The sequence below is a fragment of the Galeopterus variegatus genome, unplaced genomic scaffold, assembly GCF_000696425.1.
Source record: "Galeopterus variegatus unplaced genomic scaffold, G_variegatus-3.0.2 Scaffold3576, whole genome shotgun sequence".
Classification (NCBI taxonomy): Eukaryota; Metazoa; Chordata; class Mammalia; order Dermoptera; family Cynocephalidae; genus Galeopterus; species Galeopterus variegatus.
The window spans coordinates 182,414-196,637 of record NW_007729687.1 but is presented as its reverse complement, the minus strand read 5'-3'; the positions used below and the strand labels follow the sequence as shown (position 1 = coordinate 196,637).

Sequence of the window (14,224 nt, the reverse complement as noted above, 5' to 3'; positions counted from 1 at the left end):
AAAGAAATGATGAATGAATGAAAACCACTGATAATCATCAAACTCATTATAAAATAATTTCTGTCTCTGTAAAATAGAGTTAAGATTTTATGTGCCAAATGTTTTCTTTTTTTCTGGCCTTCTGAGAACACAGTGGAAAAATAACTGTCTTATAGCAGGTAGTAAATAATCAGTAGAAAATAGGAGTTCTACATTGGGTTTGATTGGTGGTGGTTATTTTTCAGGCCTTGGAAATCAAGTAACTAAATCCAAGTAGTATGCATAACTGTTGTAGTTCTTCTGAGGGGTAGCTCTCATACTTAATGGCTTAAATGTATGTCTGAAAAATGTCAAGAAATGCCAAATGTTGTAATCAGTGTCTGAGCCTTTGTGAAGTGACAATGTGTAGAAAATTTGTTTATGACTTACAATATGTGGTGAGATGGGTTAAATGAATTTTTTTTCATTATCAATTATCTGATTATATAATCTCATGATTAACTCCACGGTGGTTTCTTCCCAGCAAATGTTGATTTTAGCTCACTCTTGCTCATCTCCTCTGCCTATTTTTTCTGACCTCTTTCCACATTTGATTTCTCTTGATATTTCTTTGTTTTCAGTTACCTTGATATGTCAGCATGTAGCACATTTGGTTCACTGTAGTTTTTTGTTTTATTTGAGAGGCATCTATGTACCTTAGATTTATCTTCTCTGTAGTCTTTATTACTACTCTTATATCAAATCAGTTATTATTAACTATAAGCATTTGTGTAATTTTAATTCATTTTTACTTTATTTAATTCCAGATTCGCCTCAGTGACCTTATAGCAGCCAGAATCTTAAGGTATACAGATTTTGATACCTTAATATATACCTGTGCTCCTGAATTTGATTTCATGGAAAAAGAGGTATGAATGTTTCTCTGTTTTTTCCTTCTCAATAGGTATAATGATTTATTGCTCTTAAATTTCCTCTTAATCTGGAACTCAAAATTTTTTCTCAGAAACACCCAACTTTGTCATTTTTTACTATAACTTTTGCTGATCATAGGCTTTCCTCACCTGTTTTCTTATCTGTAAAATCAGTATAGAATATCCCTACCTTAAAGAGATATTGATGATTGTTAAATGAGATAATCCAGGGAGAGTGCTTAACGTACTATATGACCTGTAATAATTACTGTTATTTACAATTCAGTTACTTTTTATAACCTAGGCTACTTGGAGGTATACGACTATTTAGGAAAAAAATCAGAATTCTTGTTTTTGTTTTTAAGAAATTTAGTTTTATTACNATAATTACTGTTATTTACAATTCAGTTACTTTTTATAACCTAGGCTACTTGGAGGTATACGACTATTTAGGAAAAAAATCAGAATTCTTGTTTTTGTTTTTAAGAAATTTAGTTTTATTACATTTAATACCCCAAATATTACAAAATTTTCTAGCAAGGTATTACCAAGAAAGGTGTACTACTAATGAGTTATAATGAATATATAAAATTCATATTAAGTTATAGAAATGTGTAGTTTCATTATCCTTTAAAAAAACCTCATATTGAGCTTTAAAATATTTGCCTCCTTATAGAATCATAGAACACTAGAGCAGGGAGGGATCTTAGGGGTCTTGTAGTATAACTCCTTCACTTGTAGATGAAGAAAACAAAGCTTAAACAATCTACCTAAAGGACACACTGGGCCAAGATTAGAACATGGGTTTTAATGGATTCTAGAACTCCCAATTCAGTGCTCTTTCCTCCATCTGCTGCTTAAATTTTTCTTCATAGAACATGAAAAAGTTGTCACTGGTTCAGTAATTGTGTATTAATTACAAATTCTGAGTTAGTGGTAAATATAATAATATAATAATAAATATTTACCACACATTAGTCTCATCCATCCAACCTGTCATTCATTTATTCAGAAACTGTTATTGACCCCTAATTATCTGTGAGGCAGTTTTCTGTAGGACTGCAAAGAAGAATATGACCTGGTTTCTGCTTTCAAGAAATATGTCATTTAGTTGCATGTAAAATCACTTGCTCTCAAAATATTAGGTCATGAGAATTATGTAGCTGATATATCTGTACTTATTCATACTTACAGTAATTACTTTGGCTAGCTTTCTTCCTTTTAGCTCTAGTTTCACCAATGAAAAGAATGGAACTTTGCAGCACATGAAATGATATGTAGGGCTGGGATCAGTGTAAACATTCCATTAAAACTTTGTTATGTAAGTAAAAAAATAAAAATAAAACCAAATGAAAGGAATAAAATAACAGACATACCTAATTCTAGGTTTAATAGTTTTTATCATTTAATTTTTGAATACTTTATATAACTATTTTTATAATGTTGATTCGTATATTAAAATATGGAAGCTGGTAAGTATATATTCTGCTGACAGTTTTACCTTTAGAAATTTCATTGGACACTCAATTTGATGTACATTTTTACTAATTTAATATAAAATTTAATAAATAACTGTTGTGAATTATTTGCTGTATTTCAGACTCCACTGAGATATGCAAAGACATTATTGCTTCCAGTTGTTCTGGTGATTACTTGTTTCATCTTAAAAAAGGTATGTTTTTAAAAATGTTATTACTTGCTTTTGGGTTCAAGATAAGGACTATAATGAATTAATGCTAATTGCTCAGAATTGCATCTTATTGTTAGTATGAACTCTTCCCTTCCCTAAAAATTTCTTATTTAGATCTTTCTTTATCTATTATTATATGGGTTTTTTAGAAAGCCACATTATAAAAGGTGTTATTATTTATTCTTTCAAAAGATATTTATCAGTCACCTACTATGTACCAAGTACTACCATAGCATTGTAGGTACCCTCGGACAAATAAACATGGCAGCTCCTGTCTTGGAACTTACATCCTGGGGTACGGGGTGGGGGCCATTCAGCAAATAATCACACAGATGACTACCAAATTACACTTGTTATAGGTGCTAGGAAAGAAAAGTATGGTGACAACTTTGGTATCTTTCCAAAGTAAAGCACTTTTCAAAGAAGTCTTTATTTTTAGTAGATGTACACAGGAGGAATGTGTATAGCCATTAAAAGAAACCTTTTGTTAAATGTTCACTGTTTTCACAACAGAAGAAAATATTATCACAATAAAAGAAATCTTTAAATTATTACTGGTAGATTTTGTTGGTCTGGGAATGGTTTATCTAATAGCCTGGTTAAAGACAGTGGTCCTTAGTGTTTTAGCAATTCCGAACCATTTTTACTTTTGTTGTTTACAAGCTCTCTTGCTTCGAGGCAATTGTGGCCCTGTTGAAATGAGTTTTCTCTAGAGTCAAATTGCATATCTTCTCTGCATAGTTCCAGTTCCCACATCTCTCATTCCTTTGTTTTCACCTAAAATACGAATAAATTTATGAGTCAGAAACACATCTCCCTCTACATCTCTATAATTTCAGCCTAGATCTGATACCCTGGGGACCATGTGGAAAGGGTCAGGATAGAGGAAATGAGAAGGAATGGTTGAGGTACAAGCAAGTTTGCTGCTCTCTATCCCATTGGCCCTTCCTAGTTCAGGTTGAAGATGTTCTCCTTTACCCAGTTTTGTCCATCATGGCCAATTGTGGCATTCGTACAGGGCTCCACAGACGGGCTGATGCAGGAACGAACTGTTCAGTGCAGAGAAAATGATAGCTAGACCTACTATTGCTAGGTTTTTAAAAATTAGGATCTAAGACTCATAAACACATCACTAGTCCCCCAAACACACCACAGCTCAAACTGTGCATGGGCACTAGTGGCACATATGTGCATGCATGTGCACACATGTGCACACACACACAAACACACACCCATCCCTGCAGCCACCAAAAAACTACATTCCTTTATGCTTCTTTATAAACCCCTCAGTCTTTATTTGTCCTGTTATGGCTGCTTTTTCACCTCAGAGATACTTGTAATTCTCACTTACATTTTCACTTGTGTAAAATCACTCCTGGGAAGGGAAGAAGGAAGGTATGTATAGTAAGGATTTCTTACGACAGTGTTGAATCTTAAACTCCTGTAAATGATTACATCTTATTAACTGTACCCTCTAATGAGCATTTGCTTGCATATTTGACTGGGATCTCATTTATGTCACATAATGCATAACTAGTTGTGATATTAATATTGTGTTTATATAGCAGTTCCTTTGGAACTTGAAACATTCTTCCATGAAAGATGCTCTTGAATCAATGAGAAGTTAAAAATTCTAAATTTAGATTTCTTTTTATAGTCCAAATTCAACTATGTATTTTTTTCAACATTTGTCTGTGAGTTATAAACAACATATGCACGGTGCAAAATTTTAAGTCATAAATTTTTTTTACTGTTTAAGTTGCTGCTAAAGCCTCTTTGGCCAAATTTAGCCTTTACTCCTCTTTTTCCCACCCTCACCAAATCTGGTACATTTTGATGAGTGTCCTAAACCTTCTGTAGCAGCCACTTCAGGTTGAAAGATATCAGGGAAGCAGCTATGTCCATAATTAATTTATTAATAATCAGGAGTTTTGAGTGAGATAAGAATATAAATGTGTGTAGCTAGATAGGTAGACAGGTAGGAAGGGAGGTAGACAGATAGATTCCTTGGGCGGCTAAAATAAAATAGTCTCTGAAAGTACATGGAGAAGCTGCCTCTTTGTGCACACCAACCTGCACCCCACCCCCTTTCCAGTGAAAATATAAACTTGCAGCACTAGTAAATAGTTATCCACATGTAAAAGCTTAGAATTTTCAGCTGACGTGGACCTTAAAGATCGACTCCAACACTTCTCCAATACTCTGTTGTTGTTATTATTATTATTATTTTTCCCTTTTTGTCTTTTTTCATGACCGGTAATGGGATCGCAACCCTCAGTGTCACGACCGGCAATGGGATCGCAACCCTTGGTGTCACGCCCGCACCGTGCTCAACCAGTGAGCGGACAGGTCTCTATATGGGATCCGAACCCTCGGCAGGAGCGCCGTTCCGCTCCCAAGCGCTGCACTCTACTGAGTGCGCCACCGGGCCGGCCTTATTTTTTTTTAATAGAAGAGGAAGCTATAACTTAAATTATTTGTCTGGGGCAGAGCTGGTACTAAACTCTTCCTGAGGACTCACTTTAATTTTAAAAAATACTTCTCTCTAGGGTGGGTGTATTGGTCCTTTTTGTGTTGCTATAACAAAGTACACTGAACTGGGTGATTTATAAAGAAAATGAAATTGATTGCTTACAGTTTCTGAGTCTAGGAAGTCCAAAGTCCACCTAGTAGTGGCGACAGTGACTCAGGGGTCTCACATTGCAAGATGGCGGAAGCAGAGAGAACACAGAGACAGACAGATTCTCCTTTTCTTTTAAAGCCCTCAGAACCACACCCCTGATCACCATTGTTAATCCATTAACTACTGCATGGTCCTACGATCTAATCACCTCTTCAAGGCTCCACCTTTCAGTTACCATAATAGGATTTCCCACCTTCTTAACAGTCCCAGTGGGTGCTAAGTTTCTAATACATAAAACTTGGGGGACACAATTCAAGTTTCAGTGAGTTTTGGGGGGACATAGTTCAATCCACTACAGTGGGATTTTTGTATTAATTGATCAGAGTATTTTAAATGTTGCAGCATTCCTTAGAAAAGTTTCATTGATTTGATTCTATTCACAGACTGTTCGTGATATTTCATGTGTCTTATCTACAAACACTTTTCAAAGGTAATTATGTCATAGTTGTTTTTAAAACATGTTATATTTAACTAATAAATAACTTACTATAATATTAATTTTTCAAGTGAATATACATTAAGTTTCAGCATTATGATTAAAATAAGAGATTGAACCAAACTTAGATGTTTTGTCCAAAAAAAGACACTGTACAATTCTTATGGGTTTCTTTTATGTATTTGGACTTGTTTTGGTGATATTTATATTTGTGAACTAACTAAAAGTTTAAATTGATTTAGTTTAATTTTATTATATCACTAGAATTTCAAGTCACTAAATGGAAGTAAGAAAAAGTTTCATTTTGGTCGTGCTTTTTTCCTTAACTTTCAGAGAAGGTATAATTATTTGTTTTTCTGAATGTTATGAAATTTTTATTTTTTATTTTTTATTTATCTATTTTAACTTCTCAATATACATTGTAGTTGATTTTTGTGACCCGTTACCCGTTCCTCTTTCCCCCACCTCCCTATTTATAGTTAAAACTCTGTTGGATCACATTTTTTGGTGGTTTTAGTAAAGACTCTAGAATTAAGGCATAAACAGATGCTAGCAATATATAACATGACTCAAATAAGCCACATAAATAAATTGCTATGGGACACAAGAAGTAAGTTGTGAAGAAATTTATTTGCTAATATTTTATGTAGTGTTTTTTGTTTATATTTTTATAAGTGGGATTGGTCTGCAGAGTTTTTATGGGATACCCACCTGGTTTGGGAACCAAAATTATGTTCATCTCGTAGTATTACTTGCTTTATATCTTGCTCTCTTCTCTGAAGATTGCTTAACTAACTTAGAAATTAATTATTATTAATTATTATTAATTTCTACTTCTATTTTTATGTCCTTTTATTTTTTCTTTTGATGTTTTGTTTTTCTGTGTTTAATGTCCAGTTCATCTATTATCAATTTTTATTGTTTTCTAGTAAACACGTTTAAGTTATGCCTTTTCCTCTAAAGTCATTCATGGCCACTTAGACTATATCCTGTGTGTACCATTGATTTCTATATAGTCTGTTATTTGAGTTTTGGTCATTTAATTCAAAATTGCTTAGAACAATGCCTTAAAATTTCTAACTAGTTTCTTTTATTTTGCATTTTACTTTTATGATTTATTTATTTGCTATTTGTTGAGATTAATGTTCAGTTTTTGTAAATATTCTATGAGAATTAAAAAATGTGAATTTCTTATTTTGGGGGAGTTCAAAGTTACATGTTGTATCATGTAGCTAATAGTGCTGTTCTAAATGCTCTAGTAAACCAATTTGTTTTTCTACTTTATCTGTTATTGTCTCTGAAAGCTATGTTCATAGATAACATTAAGAATGTATTTTTTCCAAAATTGTCTTTTAATGTTAATTGTGTTTGCTTTATATAGACAGTGCTATGGTTCATTTCATGATTGTCGGATTGTACTTTTTATTATTATAAGGGATTTTCTTTGCCTTATTTATTGCTATTTTCTTTAAATTCTTTTTCATAGAAAATTAAATTGCCACATCCACTTTCTTTCTTATAGTATTTGCCTGGTATACTTTTACCTATGCCTTATTTTCTCAGTGTTTTTGTGGCATTTTGGTTTAGGCATATTTCTCATTGTTGGGTTTTACTTTTTTTCTATTTAGATTCCTCTCACTCACTTTCAAATTGGTGAATTTAACCCATTTTTATATTCATTGTCACATCTGTCATGTTTGGACTTCTTCCTGCTGTCTGATTTTATGTTTCTATTTATCGGGCTTTTCAAAATTATTTTCTTGATATTTGCTGAATTGTTGGTTATCTTTGTGCCATCTCTATCTTACTGGTGATTTTCCTTGAAATGTTAGCAAATGTATTCATATTGATACAATTAATATCTGAAACCTATTATCACCAGCAATAATAGCTAACAGGTACTGATGTTTTACTACGTGTCTGACAATATTTTAAGTCTTTTATCTTAGTGTTAACTTAATAAATCCCCACAACTACCCTGTGAGAGGGGAATCCATTATTATTCCCGTTATTTACAGATGAGGAAACTGAAGCACAGAGAAGGTAAGTAATTTTCCCGAAGGCACACAGCTAGTGAGTTGTGGAGTCAGGATTTGTGCTCAGGCTGTCTTGCTTTAGAGACTGGCTTGCTTCACCTCTGAGCTATTGAAATACTATTCTATGAGAATTAAAAAATGTGAATTTCTTATTTTGGGGGAGTTCAAAGTTACATGTTGTATCATGTAGCTAATAGTGCTGTTCTAAATGCTCTAGTAAACCAATTTGTTTTTCTACTTTATCTGTTATTGTCTCTGAAAGCTATGTTCATAGATAACATTAAGAATGTATTTTTTCCAAAATTGTCTTTTAATGTTAATTGTGTTTGCTTTATATAGACAGTGCTATGGTTCATTTCATGATTGTCGGATTGTACTTTTTATTATTATAAGGGATTTTCTTTGCCTTATTTATTGCTATTTTCTTTAAATTCTTTTTCATAGAAAATTAAATTGCCACATCCACTTTCTTTCTTATAGTATTTGCCTGGTATACTTTTACCTATGCCTTATTTTCTCAGTGTTTTTGTGGCATTTTGGTTTAGGCATATTTCTCATTGTTGGGTTTTACTTTTTTTCTATTTAGATTCCTCTCACTTTCAAATTGGTGAATTTAACCCATTTTTATATTCATTGTCACATCTGTCATGTTTGGACTTCTTCCTGCTGTCTGATTTTATGTTTCTATTTATCGGGCTTTTCAAAATTATTTTCTTGATATTTGCTGAATTGTTGGTTATCTTTGTGTTCAAATTGGTGAATTTAACCCATTTTTATATTCATTGTCACATCTGTCATGTTTGGACTTCTTCCTGCTGTCTGATTTTATGTTTTTATTTATCGGGCTTTTCAAAATTATTTTCTTGATATTTGCTGAATTGTTGGTTATCTTTGTGCCATCTCTATCTTACTGGTGATTTTCCTTGAAATGTTAGCAAATGTATTCATATTGATACAATTAATATCTGAAACCTATTATCACCAGCAATAATAGCTAACAGGTACTGATGTTTTACTACGTGTCTGACAATATTTTAAGTCTTTTATCTTAGTGTTAACTTAATAAATCCCCACAACTACCCTGTGAGAGGGGAATCCATTATTATTCCCGTTATTTACAGATGAGGAAACTGAAGCACAGAGAAGGTAAGTAATTTTCCCGAAGGCACACAGCTAGTGAGTTGTGGAGTCAGGATTTGTGCTCAGGCTGTCTTGCTTTAGAGACTGGCTTGCTTCACCTCTGAGCTATTGAAATACTTTGACTTCTCCCTGCCTGCACAACCTCACCTCCCATGTTATGCTGAAACAGTCTGAAAGTTTACTTCTAGATTGTTGTAATTTCTCTTCTGTCTTAAGAAGTCTCTGAACATTTAAAGTCACCAGCAATTTTTTGACTTGACTTTAAGTTTTACTGGGTTTTTTTTGTTGTTGTTCTTGACTGTTTCTTGTATCTAATGCTTTCTCTGTCTTAGATTCATAGACTACATGCTCAAATGATATTTTTCGGAAAGAGTATAGAGATGGCATGCTTTCTGAGTGCTCTCTTATCTGAAAAATGCCTTTATTTTGCCCTTATAATTGATTGATGGATTGATTGGTAGATATTTCTGGGTTTTATTCATCATTTTGTAGGCATTGCTTCTTTGTTTTCTAGCATTGAATGTCTCTGGAAGTTTTCAGGGTTTGGAAGTGGGGTGTGTGTCTGTGTGTTATTGACTCTAATATTCCTTCAGCTCGGGAAGTTGTTTTCTTATTCTGTTGTTTTAGCTCTCTTTTTTGAGCTTCTATTATTCAACGTTCTTTTGAGATTTTAAATTAGGCAAATATATTTTTCCCAGAATGTCTGAAAACTCCTTTTTATTGCAGCTTGTTTTAGTTATATAGGTGTAGTATCCTCTGAAACTTCTTTGAAGATAATAATTGGAATTTTCGTTTAATACTCTCTTGTTTCTTGCATTCACTACGTGTCCTGAGCATTCAGTTGTTTTGCTCATTTGTCTTGGTTTCTCTTTTATGCTGTTTGTGTCTTGTGTATTCATATTTTGAATTAGCTACTAGATTTATGTGTAACAGTAGTTACTGTCAGGGTCATTGTGATTATGCTCATGTACCTACCCGGCCTTCCTTGCATGCAGCAGCTCACTACAGGACTCTGTTGCGACTGGAAGATTTCAGGACAAGTGGGAACCCCTACCCTCTGACTGCACCTGTAGGGAAGGAGCTACAGTGGAGGCAAAGTAATTTGGTGACTCCACTACTGTCCCAAGAGGCCTTTCCCCAACCACACTTGCCAAAAATCTATGGGTCTGTGTGCCCCTGACCTTCCTTTGGACACTGTCTCATTTCTCTCCCCAAGCACAAAGTCCATGTTAGGCCTCTGCATCCTGTAAAGCCTTTCATAAAAATAAAATACCCGGTCTTTTCAATGGAACAATAAACAGGCAGTCTCTTACCTCTTGCCTGGATCTAATACAAGCTCTGTAAAGATAAGAATTGTATCGATACTATTCACGCTATATTCAGTGCACAGTGCCTAGAACATGCTAGTGTGCTGCAGATATTTAGTCAATTGGGACAACTTTTGGGGAACTAAAAATATTTTTATGCCTTACCCAATATTTTTTCTTTTAAAAATTTATCTTAAAGAAATATTCAGAAATGCTCACGAAGTTTATGTACTAGGATGTTCGGTTATTTACAATTGTTTAAAATGAAGGCAACTCAAAAGTATATGCTATACATAGATCAAATATTTAATAGAAGGTCTTTTATTCACTTACTCTTCCAGAGGTACAATCTCCAGGGAACAGTAAAATCTATTTTTATCTTAACCAAAAAATGACGTCTTTGACACACTTTAAGTATGGTGGCTGTAAATTAAGCCCTTTAAATTGCTGTTAGTAGTATTATCTAATCTATTTTATTTTTAATTTATGCTCTTTAAGTAGTTTAGAGAAAATCAAATCTAAAAAATCTAAGAACAATGAAGCTTAGTGAAATGAAGCTTACTTATATAATTATATGTGAAGTTTATTCTTATATAATTACAGTATAATGGATATTTAGTAGATAAATAATATTTTTGTTTTATTCCAGAAAACAGCTCCTTGAACATGGTGAGGTAAAGCTTTCGTTTTAATCTCTTATAGATTCGTGTATTAAATTCTTGTTTCAAGGGTAATTTACAATGGAGAATATAACCTGCTGCTGGTGAACCATCAGTAGGGCTTGAATTGTTCAGCATTGGTAACAAATTTCTGCTGATCCCTCTCACTTTTAATCTGCTCTCACTTTGAACAATAATAAGGATTTGAAAGTCAGAAGGTTAATTTATGACCATGGAACATAATTAAATTAATTGTCTTCATTTATTCATTCTTTTAGTCATTCAACAGTAACAAGCATTTGCTTTCTAGCCTGCTCAGCTAATCAGCTGTGGTCCGTCAGTGCAGGCACCTGTGGATGTGTGTCTGGTGCCTTCTGCCACCATGTAGACTTGATGATCAGTCAGCTACAAGCTCAGCGGGGTTGTAGGATGCAAAAGATAGTGTAGTAATATTCCTCAAGTATGTGTAACTTTACAAAAAAGACACTAAACAAGACATTTCATATGGTGTGTGTTATTTTGTGGCATACGAAGGGAAAGATCACTGTGAGCTGGAAATACGATTTCCTAAGTGATGGAACTTTAAGGGGGGCCTTCAGGGAAAGATCATATTTACAAGAGAAGGCAACTGAATTTGAACTTAATAGGAATATCATGATTACCAGTATTTTTTGAATAGTTATTACATGCCATGTACTGTGCTGTTTAATTCTTATAATATTGTTTCCACTTTGTAAATAAGGAAATTATGTTAGTTAGATAATACTAGCTGTTACACCAACATTTTAATTACTTAGTAGAAATTTACTTCTTTTCTTACATAAAGTTAAAACCAAGAGTTCCTTATTAGCAGGTGGCTCTGACAAGCAGTGATGGAGAGACCCAGACTGCTTCCTTCTGTGGCTCTGCTGTCTTGAACATGCACTTCCAGAGTTTCTGTGCTTGCCTGCAACAAGCCAGTGAGGGAGAAAAAGCAGGAAGATCATGCACTGGAGGTGTTGCAAGGGCTGGGCATGGAAGATTTTCATGGCACTTTCGGCCCACATCCAGAACGCAGCACAGGGCCACACCCAGCTGCTGGGGAGAAGAACAGAGGGGTATCTACCAAAAAGTAGAGACCCAAGAAGGGAAGTAGCTTACCTAAGGTCTCACAGCTAATTTGTAGTGAAGATTGGATTTGAACTTAAGCAGTCCATTCCCAGAACTCTCCACACTTATTGCTTCCTGTGTACAGGGCATTTTTGTAAGTGATTTACATGCACTAATAATTTCATCCTTACAACTACCCTTTGAGGTAGGCACTGTGATTTATATTTTATAGATGAAGAAACTGTGGTGTAGAGACGTTGAGTAACTTGCTTAACGTCGCAAAGCCCAGGCAGTGGAGCTGCAGTATCTAGACCTGTAACCACTCATGCTACTGCTGCCTCATGTAAACGACTTTTCTGTAAATCATCCATGAAATGTCACATTACCTGGTTTTACTTATTAGTTCACATTCAGACTTCATGTTTAATGTACAGTATCTACGACCAGCCTCTTTTTGAAAAACATAGGACTTAATTTTCTGCCCTTCTTTCTCACATTATTTTGCTTCTTTCTCACTGTCTTTCATTCTTCCATTCATCCTTATTTTGCATGTTTTCTTTTTTTTTTTTTTTACTAATTCTATATACTTACAGCAGTTTGATCTTTATTATATGCCTACTATATACTAGGTTTCTACTTTAAGGAATTTACAGTATAGTGGGGGAGGATAAAATGTGCACAGATTAGAAATATGCAGATATGTGCAGTGAGAAAAGTAAACTCTAAAGTTGTACAGGAGAAGTGATTACATTTATGTGCAGGAGGCAGGGTAGTTGGGGAAAGATTTTTTAAATGGCTTTAGAGGAGGAATAGGAGTTTACCAAGGTCAGAAGATGTGCATGTGCAAAGGAGGCATAAGATAGTATGTTATGTTCAGAGCTACCAGCAAATCTCTAGTGTTGATGTACAAAAAAGCAAGAAGTGGCAGAAAATGAGACTGAAAAGGTAGGCAGGTGTATCAGTCCGTTTGTGTTGCTATAACAGAAATACCCGAGATTGGGTAATTTATACAGAACAGAGGTTTACTTGGCTTACGATTCTGGGACAGCTGCATCTGGCACGGGCCTCAGGCTGCTTCTACTCATGGTGGAAAGCGGCAGGCAGCCAGCGGGTACAAGCAGATCACATGGTGAGAGGAAGCAAGAGAGTGGGGGGGAGGCACCAGGGTCTTTTACACAACCGGCTCACGCAGGAACTAATAGAGCGAGATCTCACTCACTACCTCTCCTGCCCCAGGGAGAGAATCCATTCATGAGGGATCCGCCTCCATGACTCAACTCCCAGCACTGCCACATTGGGGATCAGATTCCCACATGAGTTTTGGCAGGGACAGCACATCCAAACTCTATCAGCAGGGTTCAGACCATGGAGGCTTTGTACACAAAGAATCTGGACTTCAGACTGGACTTTATTCCTAAGTGAGAGATGGTATGGTCAGATCTGAATTTTAGATATTTTAGGTCTGTTGGCAGTAAAGCAGACTTTAAAAGGCAAAACAGGAGTGGAGCCAACTAACAGGAGCACAATGGTAGTAAATCTCTTAATTTCTAAAATCTGCAGGTCTTGTGGAAGGAAATAATGAGTTTCAGTGCAGTGCCAGGATAGTCTTCTACCTTCTGGGCGAGAGGTGACTTCGCATACCACTCCTGCTCAGGGCTCACTTTTGGAGACAGGGACTGTTTTCAGTTGGTGTGATAGGGTGTGCAAGGCGTGAAACCTGGAGAGGTACAGAGGGTGCTGCTCACTTTGAATGCGATGTGATAACAAAAGGCTGTATATACATTACAGTGTGTTTCAGGGTTAGGGGAGGATTTGTTAGGATGATTTGATCATCAGGGACTTGCTTGCTTGTTTCTCCCTGTCGAGCCTCTGAATAGGTGACGGTCTGCCTCCCTCAACTCACTGAAGAAACCACTGGGTTACCTCCCTACTGTCCTGATAGTGATTATTATAGTTTGTTAGGTTAAAGGATTCTGTTGTAAGTGTTCCTCATAATTTAATGTTTTGAAACTGTAATTATTTATTTTATCAAATTAGTGTCTTTTAACCAATTTTTATGGGCTTAGAAACCAGTACAGGTGTGTCTAGTAATTCACAGGAAAGAAGAAGGAGGGAAGTGAGTTAGGAGCAGTGTTTATTCCAAGAATGTCAGAGTTCACATGAGGAACCCGCGTGGAGATGGACGGAGAGCAGCGCGGTGACTGCTCTGCTGAGCTTGTCAGGAGACCCACTTGCACCTCGTTTTGCCCATGACAGTCGGTCCTGTACCTTCACTTTTTCCCCTCATATCTACA

The 14,224-nt window shown here is 35.2% G+C and overlaps 1 protein-coding gene across 1 annotated transcript in view; it reads left to right on the top strand.

The window, feature by feature from the left end:
• The window catches only part of DPY19L2 (dpy-19-like 2 (C. elegans)), a gene marked incomplete at its 5' end in the record, with an annotated part of 61,161 nt that overhangs the window by 2,345 nt on the left and 44,592 nt on the right, over positions 1-14,224 (top strand). The window contains 4 exons of the mRNA XM_008585452.1: positions 786-887; positions 2,491-2,562; positions 5,647-5,693; positions 10,832-10,856. Coding sequence (XP_008583674.1) covers positions 786-887; positions 2,491-2,562; positions 5,647-5,693; positions 10,832-10,856 — 246 coding nt within the window. The remainder of the gene's footprint in view (positions 1-785; positions 888-2,490; positions 2,563-5,646; positions 5,694-10,831; positions 10,857-14,224) is intronic.